This window comes from Mesoplodon bidens (genome assembly GCF_964165515.1).
Source record: "Mesoplodon bidens genome assembly, chromosome: 12".
Lineage (NCBI taxonomy): Eukaryota > Metazoa > Chordata > Mammalia > Artiodactyla > Ziphiidae > Mesoplodon > Mesoplodon bidens.
Genome location: NC_138168.1, coordinates 84067807 through 84080871, shown reverse-complemented (window position 1 = coordinate 84080871; position 13065 = coordinate 84067807). Strand labels below are relative to the sequence as shown.

Here is a 13065-nt window from a genome sequence, read left to right as displayed (position 1 = left end):
TGGTTAAGACTTCACGAAATTTATTCACCCTGTTAAAGAGTGGCTAAGATTGGAAAATAATATTAATTAAAACCCCTCATCTCCTACTTTACTAAAACCAAAAATATTTAAAAGCTAATTTCAGTTATCCCAGCTTTTGGTATGACTTAAGAATTAAGATGTAAGTCTCCAGACTCAGGGTTGTGATATTCAGTATAAAAATTCCCTCCTCAGCAGCAGAAATGAGACTTTTCAAATGGACTCATTTTTGCTCTTTCTTTCTTTCTAAAAAAACTAAGAAGTCTGAGAGTCTTCCTCTGTCTGCTATTAAGTGGGTTCAATGGGGAGTCTTGGAAGGGACAGCTATTGCTTGTATCAGCGTCACGCAGGTGCACGCATTTATCTGGGTAAAAATGCCAACTTCTGGTTCTGCTCCTGCACGACTCAGAATCCTCATTTTAACAGCTACGCTCCAGTCTCAAGAATGCAACATGTTAAAGCGCCACTGGTGGGCGATCGAAGGGGGAAAAGGACAGAAATTCAAACCCAGCTGTGTGCCATCAAGTAAACTGTCGTTTCACTTCATAAGGCGTGTGGTTCCAGAAGCAAACCGCTCCTGACGTGCAGGTAGTCTGCGTGGAAAGCGGCAAAGCGCTCCCTTCCTTTCAGACACAACAAAGGCTGAGCTAAAGAAGAACAATCCAGACGTCGATGCAAGAAAGAGCATCTCCAATAAGACACTGATTAATGTTTGCCCTCTACTAGCATCAAGAGATTTGCCTATAGACATGAGGGAGAAGTAAAATTAAGAGATTTTTTTAAAAAAGGAAAATCTACAGAGACAGCACGAAGCAGAAGGAAGAGCCATAGGCGTAGGAGACAGGGCCCTGGGGTCGACTTCGCCCCGCCTGTAACTAACTAAATAACCCGTGGCAGGTAACTCTGTAGATCTCAGTTTCCTTCATCATAAAATTGGGGGGTACAGACTGGATGCCATCTAAAATCTTTCCAGCTCTAAAATTCTATTATTGTACAACTGAAATTCGATATCCTCTTGGAAGCTATCCTGGTGAAAATATTATCCTAAAGATCTGTGCCAGGACTTTGACACAAACCATCCCAAGTCACCGAAGACTTGATTGAAGTTGAGATATAGCAGGTGCTGGGGATGGCTGACTTCAAGGAATCAAAATCTACCATGGCTTAAAGGTCTAGGGCTTGCCAGGCCTTCTGTAAGTTCACTGAAGTCATGCATCATCCTGGGAGCTCATTTCCAAGAAAAAAAAAATCTGGATAATGCTGAAATATCCAAATCCACAGATCAGCTCTATTGGGCAGAGATGTCAATTGTCAGACAGTACCAGGTGGGTGCCACCTAGAATGAAAGAATGAATGCAAAACACACTAAATGACCATGGGAAATTTATTTTACGTGTGTGTGTGTTAAGCATAGAGGTCAATCATTCAAAAAATATGAAGGATTATGATATAGCCTGGGATTCATGGAAATGCTTCTTTAGAAGCAGTAGGCCAAAGTCTTTCCTAAACTTCTGGCCGACCTTGGCTCGTCTGTGCTTTGACAGTGTCTTAGAGTCCCTCCGACATGATGCTGCAGACAGCCGTCAGAACTGCACTGAAGATGAAGGTCATTCGCCAGCCCTGACTAGGCTTTCAGTAAGACAACTAGTATTTCCCACTCTGTTTCTCATTACTTCAAAAGAATAGAACATGATCTAGAAATGCTTTAAAACTGAACACAGAAAGGTATCTTCTGAGTAAAAAAGTATATCAAATGTGTATGGGGGAGGTCCTGGACAGATATTACATATAAATTGCTAATTTCAAATTATTGTATAGTATTACTCAGCTAATCTAGTACCTGAACAGTACGATTCATCACATTCTATTGTAAATTGTCTAAAAATCAAAATGAGGGAGTCCTTTACTCAAAAGGTGACAAAGAAAAAACAATTCATCCGTATGTTCCTTAACTTATTCACCACAGCAGCTTTACTCTCACAATGTCACTCTTAAAAAAGGAATTAGTAAAACAGCTTCTAACAAGTTTAATCTGTGTGTTTTTTCCTCTATATTATTTTACATCCAACTAGCTGAAAAAGCCTGAAGCATAATTGCCATAATCCTTCATTTCTGCAGTTAGCTTTCTGTCTCTAATTGCGTGCGCGCGCGCACACACATGCACGCACGCACACACACACACACACATACACACACTCCCTCCCTCCCTCCCTTCATCACTAATTTGTCTTTTTCAGATTCTTTCTTAGGCTCTAGGCCCTTTGGGATTCTGACTTGAGAAAGAAGTCATTATAACCAACTCTGTGAATACTGTATTTCTGAAAGGCTTGGGCCACTTCTTCCTGAGAGACTGCCATTTAGTGGACTGGCTTTTCAAGTTGCCAACCTAACTTTACCCTGACAGACCTATCAATGGGGAAAGAAAACAAGAACAAAAGCAAAAACACAAGTTTGCTTCAATGGGCTGTTAAGTAAAGCAAAAACATGTTGAAAATCAAATTTCCTAACCCATAGCACTGAAACATGTACTATACATGTTTTCTCACATTCAAGCTTCTACTTTAAAAAAAAAAAAGGGCACAACAGGTTATGTATATTGCAAAGTGCAAAGGAAGGAAGATTTAAAATAGAAATAAAACTTTTTCTTTCTTTTTTAGAAAGAATAGTGTAAACTCAAACGGCAAAATTCAGAGCTAACACAGATGGGGCTGCAAAGATGAGCCTTTGCCAACTGTGCTTCATGTGATTTACAAAGAATCACTCCAACATCTTCCTTTTTCTTATTTTTAATTAAGGAGGAGGTGTTGTATTCTAAGGAAGCTATCTGGATGTTGCTGGCTGAAACGCAGATTTGATCTTCCCGTGCTGGTTAGCTAACATTGATTTTCTGCCCCAGTGGAAGACATTTTACTCTGATGCATGCCATTTAAATTCATTTTGCACAGCTGCTTAATGTGGCTTGGCAAGGCACAGCCAAACTAGCTTTGTGGGTCTAAATAGGACTCCTGAGTTGGTAAAGGACAGATCCTATGGATTAGCAGCTGATGATAAACGCTTTTCTCCCCCCACTGTTATCTTCCTACTAACTCATGAAGTGACCTTGAAAGTAGCACAAGAAAGGAAAAAAGAGGAAAGACCATTTCTCCAAAATAAGTATGTTTACCTCATTCTATGCTTATTTCACTTTTAGGATTATGTTTACAGAATTCTTTATTTGTTGGTCCACATTGAGGACCATGTTTACAGGATTTAGAACTCTCAATTGCAAAATTATCATTTGCTGTTGTTGCCTAAATAAATGTATATTGAATATAAAGCTACAAAAAAGCTCTCTGTGTCATGCATTCATAACAAGTAGTGAAAACACAGTTCTGTAAGTTTAGTCTTTAAACAAAGCTAGTTGATTGTTTCCGGTTTTATGTTACAAAATTGTTGTATCTTTCTGCTGAAACTAACTCCTTAACACTATTCAATCTACGCGAGATGATCTTATTATTACTACATGCTAAATGATATCGGTCAAAATAATAATATACTTTAAGAGTATTTACTAACCTAAAGACAGCCTGATATTATAGTTTTGTAGTGGGAAAGAAGAGATACTTTTTGTTGCTGTATGTAATTCCTGTGTCGAAATTGATAATAATATGGCAACACTGTGTTTAGAAAAAAAATTCTGTGTTGCATTATTTGGTTGTATTCTCCTGGTGACTTTAATATTCTAAACCTCCTTGGGAGAAGGAAATAATAGAAATCGTTGGCGCAGATGTCTGCTCAGTGATGATGGCACGAGGCCCCTCACAAGTCCTCTTAAGAACCTACGCCCTGCCTCCTGCAGTGGGGCTCCATGGGGCCACCGCACTCTCAATTCAGGGCGAGAGTGGAAGCAGGTCCCTGTAGTGGCAGGAATGACAATTAACACAGTCATGAGAACGGTGCTACACAAGTCCTAGACGACACAACGACAACAGTGGGGGACATGACGCTGGAGTAGGTGACTTCATTACTTTTACGTAGATAAAAGTTTTTTGTTTCCCTCTCAGGCACGAAGGAAAGAAGCCATGCCGAAGCCATGCAAAGACGGGATCTGGGGGGCGGCATGCAGGTCTCCACCAAACTACCACAGTACTGCTGGTGAGAATGAAAAACGAAACGGAACAAAACAAACAAAAACCCAAAACAAACAAAAATAAACAAAAGACAGCCCCCTCTGAGATGGATTTCTTTTTAGGTCTTTCACTCTCTTACTTTGGGTGTTCCTTTCGCAGCCAGATGGCATGTTCATTAACAGTTTAAAAAAATGCCCAGGACCCGCAGCAAGTCAGGGCATGTTGCTACCTACCCGTACTGGTCAGGCTGGTTCATCATGGGAGCCTGAGAGTTGCCATAGTTGGGGTGCTGGGAAGAAAACATGGGGCGTCCGCCAGCCCCAGACTGGCTGGGATAAGCAGGCGACCTAATGTATGGTGGCCTAAAGTAGAACAGAAGAACAACTTCTTTGGATTGGTTCTGTAGACAAGTAGGAATCCCCCTGTCCATTATGTTATTTCCACACATAGGTGTGGAGGTTACAGAATGTGGCATAAAATACTCTGTACCATGCAGCTGCCTGGCAGTGAAGCTGGAGAACAATCCTTCAAAAAAAGGGTGGGGGACAGGGCAAAGGAGAGAGAAAAGTAAGATTCTCAGATCCAATCTCAGTGTTACAGTTCTGAAGCATAGCTTTGACTTTGGTAAAAGCCAAAAAATAAACAGTCTCCATTTAAACTCCTGGAGAGCTCTGATGGGTGGAATGTGAAGGTGAGGCTTTGGAATGGTCTACCGATTAGAAATAGAAAATGAAAATGCATGGATGTATACTTATACAGTAACTTATATAAAATTATATATAAACTGATTCAGAAAGGGAGCACAGCAAGGCTTTTTAATCAAACAATTATGCCTTAATCTCTACAGTTATCTTCTTCCCAGATCACTATCCAAGGCTTCATGTCAAATGCAATCAAGTACTTTCTCCTTAAAAAGGAAATAACTTGTGCTTTTTGAGTTGTGACAATGGACAATTCATTTAAACCTAAATTAGAACTTCAACTGGATCAGCCAAACCAGTCCTCACGGACAGGTTTATTAAAACATTCTCTCTACAGCCTGCATAGCTTCAGTTCAGAGGTATAGCGCTGGGGTTCAGAAGATCCTAAGTAATTGTAACGCGGAGGAGGTGGGTGGGGTGGGGGGGGGAGGGAGAGAGGGGGAGAGAGAATATGACTGACTTTCATTTTATTATGTGGAGCAAACAGTGAGGCTGGAAGGGTCCCTAACATTCCCGAATAGCAACTTCAGAGGAAAAGCAACAAAGGGATACATTTAAACACACACACACACACACACACACACACACACACACACACACACACACACAGCTCTTATTTCCCTTTGACAAACTCAGAATCTTCTCTCTTTTCTTCTGAAGATACCATATGTTCATACATATCTGTCAGTGTCCTTTGTTTTAAAACATACCTTGACATATGTTAAACATAATTCAAACATTTTTACATGTGAGTCTTTTAAAACATATTCACTTTGCCTCCTAAATTTTTAATCAGTTATTTTTATACAGGTCAAGTATTTACTTCAAGAATTAATTTTAAAATTCAGGATTAAAAACAAGTAAGTAGTTGAGGCTAGAGCCTGTGCTCTATCAACTTAAAGTTTCGGAAATATAATCCTTGTTTTATTAACCACCTTTTGGTTTGGACAGAGAGAGAGCTATGCCCAGAAAAACAAAATACAACATAAGAACATGAAGTAATAAATCTCACACATATACATTTAGACAAACACACACAATACACATATGTACACATACGAAGTTTCTATTTTAATAAAGATCTTTATGGTGAGGTAAAAAAAAAAAAAGGGAGTAGTTCTTTTTGAATGTTTTAGATTTTAGCCAGTTTTTAGGCTCTAGAATTGCCTGCCTAAACCTCACTGTGTTAAGTGGAACCACAAAGACACTCGCCGTGCCACTGGCTCTAGGTTGCTTGGTGCAGTGACTATTCACAGCCGTTTCAAATAACCTCCCACAGCTGACTTGCCCACCAATGATTCCTTCTTCCATGTCTCATACAACATGACCTGTTAATTTACTTCTCTGACCTTTATGGTACAGAATATATTTAACACAAAAGGAATGGCCAAGCCAAGGGACCCTCTGTTGCTCTCCACCCCCATGTGAGCTGGGAATGACGCAGCTCTGGGCTCCGCATGTGTGCACACATCCACACACAGACCGCCCGCCCGACGGCATACCTGCTTTGTGCCGAGTTCGCAGCGGCCTGCATCACTGCGGCAGCTGCCTCCTGTGCCTTACGGTTCACGGTTGGCATTGGTGGCCCCATTCCTGGCCCTCCCTGCTGAGACATGCCAGGAGAACTAGGGGTCATGCTGCTCATATTTCCAGGAAAGGGTCTGTTCTGCATCCCAGCTGATGGCATTCGTCCCAGGGGCATAGCACCACACGGCTGGCTTGGCCCTTGTCCATGCATCTGGCTGTTGGCATTGATGCCCATGCCGGGCCCTGGGCCGCTGTAGCTTGCACTGGGCACCCCACTATATGTTGGGGGTCTGGAGTAGTTACCTAAACAAAAATCAAACACAAATTAAAGCCTTTTACTTAATATTTGAACTTGTGAAAACATTCACTGGAACCACTTTGTGTCCAACAATGTCATCAGCACAGAATATTAGTCATTATCCTCATTAACCCTTTCCCCTATTGGCGCTGATGAGGTTGGCAGTCTCAAAATACACTCTCTCTGCACATTCCAAAGGCAAAGAGCCACACAGGACCACTGGAACACGGAGGGAAACCCAGGCTGATCACTGAAACCATCTATGAATGGACACAGGATGCTAGTGCTGAGTGGTGCTTTAGCACATCCAGCACCTCGTACTCTTACCAAAATTTAACTGAAATAAGTATTTCAGCCCCCAGTCCGCAGGTGAACACCAATCTGAGACTGCACCACTACATCACTACCACACTGGACAGTTATGATACAGGGTTCAGAGGTGTAAGAAAACATGCACGTGTGGTCAAAATTACCCTTCAAAACCCCACAGGAGGTGTCACGTGGAAATGCGACATTAATCCAGCACAGTCGGCTTTTCTCTGGTGTCTGGAAGACTTTTTTTGTTTGAGCGCCGGATAAAGTGGCTGGTTTGCACTTGATGCCACGTCTTATAAAATAAGTTTCAAGCACTGGCATGGCACTCAGCGCAGCGAGATGGTGGCACTATGGGAAGCAGGCAGGGTCCCAGACTGAGATAAGCGTCCACAGTCTCACCTCCCATCTCTGCTCACATGGGGCACGTGCTCACGGAGTAGAATGGCCTGGACTAGTGCAGTATTTTCGTTTTCTCTCTCCTTCCACACCTTTTCTTTTGATTGAGTGCACATAAACTACATTCAAGTCAATTGAAGGCATACATAATGCCACTTCAATAATAATAACTGCTGAACCGTACTATGTGTGAGACATTGGGCTAAGTGCTGCGCATCAATGAGTTCATCCTTTTCTCCAATAATTATAGGAAATGTAGATACGACCATGACTCCACTTACAAATGAAGAAAGTCAACAGCTAATAGGTTAGGATTCAAGCTCAAGCAAAATGATGGTGGAACCCATATAATTAACCAATAAACTATGCTGCCTCCCAATAAGTGACTGTTGAAATGAAATATATGCAAAAGGATAAGTGTCTGTAGAATATGGATTAGTGTTTCTCCACCTGTCTTTACTACTTTCTGGAAGAATCTCCTCATCTCTATAACATAACTGTTCTAGGCACAGGGATTGTAAAGTTAAATACAATGCAATTCCTGTACTCAAGAAGCTCACGACCTAAGTGTGAGAGAGTGTGTGTGTGTGTGTGTGTGTGTGTGTGTGTATAAGGTGGAGTAGCAGGGGTAAGATGAGAAAAAATACAAACACAAAGACAAAAAGATAACGCACTGTGAAAAGCGTAAGAGAAAGAAGAATAAGTCTGTGTCGGGTGGGGATGCGGGGGTTGTCCATGGTCGGGCGTTGAGTGAAAGGTTTTGAAAAACCCCCTTGGGTCGCAACCCAGGCGTCCGTGTGGGGCAGGCTTTGGGATCTGGGAGAACTGGGGCTGAGGGAAGACTCCCTACATAGACCGACCATGTGACCTTAGCTAAGTCGTTTTAATCTTTCTTTGTTTCATTCTCTTCTCTGTAAAACAGAGATAAGCCTCTTCAATACTGTCTACTAGAAGAGTAGCTGTTAGGATTAAATGACATAACGTGTAAAGTATCTCAAACGTGAGTGCAAAAATGGTAGGGGGTTACTGGTGGATGGTGATTAAGGCAGAAGAGGGCAGGGAGCACCTATGGAAGAGGCCGTGGACAACGGCACAGACCGCGAAAGGGCAAACTGAAGAGCAAGTCACTGCTGAGCTTCGTGTGGCCGTGAGAAGGGAACAGAGGGAAGAGGCCCCCGTATACCAGGCTTCCAAGCCCGGGACCTATTCCGAAGGTGAGAAGGAGCTTCTCCAGGTTTTCCAGCAGAAATTGGATTGGATTAGTAACAACAATAAAAGCCAGCCATTGATATTTACTGTGTGCTAAGCTCAGTTTCGAGTTCTTTGCATTACCTCCTTTAATGCTTACATCAAGCCTAAGAGGTCCCTGTCATCATCATCCTCACCTTAGGGAGCCTGAGGTGAGGGATGTTGAGTGGCCTGTCCCAAGGTCACGTGGCTAAAATGCCTCGGAGCCACAGTCTGCACCCAGGCTGTCCACTGGCCACACCCGACTGGCCTCTCAAATACTTCAGGAAAACCACACTTACATCACATTATCATCACAGTCGTGAAAGCAGGTTTTCTCAAGTGCAGACCACCTACAAAGCTGTAAGAAGCCCAGACTCCTCAGCACTGACTGGTATTTGCTCTGTTAGGTGCCTCACGTGAGCTCTCTTACGTGGCTGTCTAGGAAGTGTATTACTCACCGGAGACGGTGTGAAGGTCACTGTTCACACAGACCACGGGCCGGGCACACTTTCTGTAAAGGGCTGGAGACTAAATACTTTAGGCTTTCTGGGCTAGATGGTGTCTGTCAAAACTAAACTGCTGGGGGCTTCCCTGGTGGCGCAGTGGGTGGGAGTCCGCCCGCTGATGCAGCGGACACGGGTTCGTGCCCCGGTCCGGGAAGATCCCACGTGCCGTGGAGCGGGTGGGCCCGTGAGCCATGGCCGCTAAGCCTGCGCGGCCGGAGCCTGTGCTCCACAACAGGAGAGGCCACGGCAGTGAGGGGCCCGCGTACCGCAAACAAACAAACAAAAACTAAACTGCCACTGCAGCCCTGACGTGGCTGGAATGCAACACACACACAAACGGGAGCCCCTGCGTTACAAACACAACGGCTGGCCAGAGTGGCCATCATCTGCTGGGCCCCACCACAGCCCGGTCTTGGGACAAGCTTCTTAAGAAAGTGCTCCCTCAACACAGAAAAAGTGACTTGTTACAGCCAGCAGCTACCTTCCCCTGAATATCCCTGGAAGCCAAAGAAAGGCTGGAGAGGAACAACAGAGCGAGGCACTGGCCTTCAAGGAGGTGGAATGGATAGGAAAACAAAAGGGAAGGGAAGGGAAGGACAGGAGAGGGTCAACATAAACCACCGCAGGTGCCTTGGAACTGCGTCGGTGGAAGTCACTTTTAGTCTTTTATGAGTCAGTCTTTTACGCCAGCACCTCACGTTTAAACTGCCTTTGCATGAAGATACTTTGCAGACGTAATCAAACTGATACTGTTTTTAAGTAAAAGGTAAACATTCACTGTTTATCAAAGTTCTTTATAAAAAGTTCTGAGGTTGCTCTGAATCTCCCGTCCCACAGGACCACACAGAAGGTCCCCGTCTGTTTTCCCATCACACCGTCTCCGCGGAAAGGGCCCCTTATGCTCATCCTGGTTGGAAGGGACGCAGAACAACGGGCAGGACGCTGTGTGGGAAGCCTTCTCAGGGCACAGTCCTCGGAACTCTTCTATGCAGCAGGTTGAAGACTCCCCCCGACCCGCCCCACTGACCTCACAGCCCTTCACTTCCAGATTATCTGATCACATCAGTGAGATCCAGCGGTGCCTTTCTGGCTCTTGCTTTTATTAAAAAGAAACAAACTCATTTACACTTTGAACACAAATGAAATCAATTCACATACTCTTGCTATTGCTCTGCAGCTAGTTTCCACCCCCCTCAACACCTGATAAGCGACTCATCTGGTAAGAAACTGTATTCAGTGAAAACATATGTACCCTTTGCTTTTGAAGGAAATGAAATGACACTTTAATCTTGTTTTACAAAACAAGCATTTACCTGGTTGTTGCAGACTATGCCCACAGTGCAGTTTTATATGAGAATAAGGTCCCTGATTTTGTGGAATTCTGCTTGTAGTTGAAGTAGAAAGCCATTCATACTTGGAACAGAGAAATACTGTCACTCTGGGTTCCTGCACCTTGGGTTTAACTGGCAGTCAGGGGCTGTATTTTAATGAACACAAAGAAACAACTGAGATGTTCAGTAACCCTCTACTTGACTTCTAGCTTTTTCATTCATCTTATGTACTAAGAGGACAAGAGCTGGGTTTCAATCACTTTGCTCAATTCAGCAGCTGGTCTTCGTTGCACAGCAGGAAGCATTCTGTAATCGGGGGGAGTATGCGTCAGAGCACAGCCACCATGCACACCCATACACGCACGCGTGCACTTGTCCTTAGAAAGGCCCATTGAGCGCTGGGCCCCCAATCTTATTTTTCCTCAATCAGTTAGGCTGATTTCACGAACTGGCACTCAACAGCACATGTCAAGGGAATATGTTCTAATTATAGAGGCCTCTATTTGGTAGAAGAAATACAAAGTCCCCTCTTCTTCTCCTTGAAACTTTCAAGACTTTCCTCATTAAACTCACATGCCTGGATAAAAATGGTTTCTAAAGGCTTTAAATGGCTTAAGAGGCAGCAACGGATAAAGGCTGCTCTAGAAACTGGGTTTGAATACTTGTCTGACACTGCCTAGGGCGTGACCTTGGACAAGGTACTTAACCTCTCGGAACATCAGTTTTGCCAGGTAAAGTAACAATAGTAACGGGGAATAGGTAGAAAGTGACTAGTTCAGGGCCAAGCATAGAACTACCTAAAAAATGACAGCTACCACCGTGACCATCAACAATAATACCATTATTATCAATAAGCATTAATATGATTTTTTCTCCATCATTTTTTGAAAATGTGTGGAAGGAGTGAAAAATGATTCACACACACCCCACTTTGCCTACTCGATAACATATCTTTCTCCCCAAAATAAACAAAAACCAAATATGTAAGCCAAGCAAAATATGAGAGGAAAAGCCAGGAATGAGAAGTGCAATCTTATTTCCATGTTTCTCTAATAGATTAGTAATTTGTTGGCACTAGCTCTGACAGAAAACAGATGGTTCCAGCATTAAGCACAATGAAGGCTGCAGATGCTGGGCCAGCCCACCTCAGCTGGACGGGTCTTGCAGCCAAGTACGAGAGCCCACAGTTTTCAAGTGGGTTCATCTTGGCACACCAGCTTTGGAAAATTGGTCACCAAATGAATTCAGATTTCAACCCACCAGGAGTTGTATTCAAGCACCAGACAGAGGAAGCAGGAGCTAGACTCTATTCAAGTCACCATCATTATTTTAGAGGATCACAAATAATTCTGTACCTGACTCTAAGTTTTCAAATTTGCTAGTTATAATTAATATTCCAAGCTTACTGCTTTTATTGAATCATTAAATGCTTCCGTTTATTTTACTTCTCAGTTTCAACCATACAACAATTACTCATGAACAACTATTACATGCAAAGTCCTATATTATTCCCCTTTGCTGTGGAGGGTAAAATGGTGCACGAATCATAGAATAGACAGCTGACCCTGAGTGGGAAAAAAACAAATGGATAATTAGCTATATACTATGATAAACATATTCGTGAATTAGGGCTAAATTTGGCCAGTAATCATCACTTCACATAGCCATGTACTACATAATATTAAGTCATGTTTATTGAGGTAGAATTTATATGTATTAGCAACCATATATGCCCTATAACCACCAGCACAGTTAAGACAGGGGGTATTTCTATCATGACAAAAAGTTGCCATTTTGTGGTCAATCTCATTCCCACTCCTGGCAACCACTGATCTGATTTCTCTTCCTACAGTTTTGCCTTCCCCAGGATGTCATACAAATAGAGTCATAGTGTACTGTGTCTGGCTCCTTTCACTCAGCACCATGCTTTTCAAATTCACCCATAATGTCGTGCATATCAGCAGTTTGTTCCCTTTTGCTGCTGAGTAGTAGTCTATTCTGTGAACATTTGGGCTGTTTCCAGTTTCTGGCAATCACGAACAAAGCTGTTGACATTTGCACACAGGTGTCTGAGTGGATATATGTTTCATCTCTCTTGGTAAACTCTAGGGATGGATGAGAGTGCTAGGTTGTATGATAAGTGTATTTTTAACTTTGTAAGAAACTCCACTACAATACATGAGAGTTCTAATTGCTCTACTGTACATCCTGGATATTGCTGATTTTTCAAAAATATTAGCCATTCCAGTAGGTGTGTAGTGGATACTGTTGTGGCTTTAATTTTCATTTCTCTAATGACAAATGATTTTGAGAGTATTTTTCACGTATGTAAGATCCTTGCTGTGCAAAAAAAGGTTACATTTAAAAAACCTTCTTCCCACGCTACCTTTCTCTCAGACTGATCTCACAATGCTGTACTTTCAGCCACTGCTTTAGGAGAGAAACTGACTGAGTAAAGAAGGCCACAAATGCAGATTCAAAATGAAAGTGAACTTACCCCAAGTTGCATTAAATCCTACTATTTGTGGGAATAGCGATAATTTATCTTTTGAACTGATATATGACACCATATTTTTCCTAGGTCAACATGCATTTTAAAAAGTCTTCAAAATGTAAAAATAATAATAATATTAC

General features: G+C 42.6%; 1 protein-coding gene across 7 annotated transcripts in view; it reads right to left on the bottom strand.

Moving 5' to 3' along the window:
* ARID1B (AT-rich interaction domain 1B) overlaps window positions 1-13065 on the bottom strand; it is a gene marked incomplete at its 5' end in the record, with an annotated part of 416596 nt that overhangs the window by 54248 nt on the left and 349283 nt on the right. For 4 of the 7 annotated variants that reach the window (XM_081251587.1, XM_081251591.1, XM_081251588.1 and 1 more), the window contains 2 exons: window positions 4361-4489; window positions 6331-6658. In XM_081251587.1, the coding sequence (XP_081107713.1) occupies window positions 4361-4489; window positions 6331-6658 (457 nt within the window). The remainder of the gene's footprint in view (window positions 1-4360; window positions 4490-6330; window positions 6659-13065) is intronic. The other 3 variants (XM_081251590.1, XM_081251592.1, XM_081251593.1) reach the window with 1 other exon arrangement.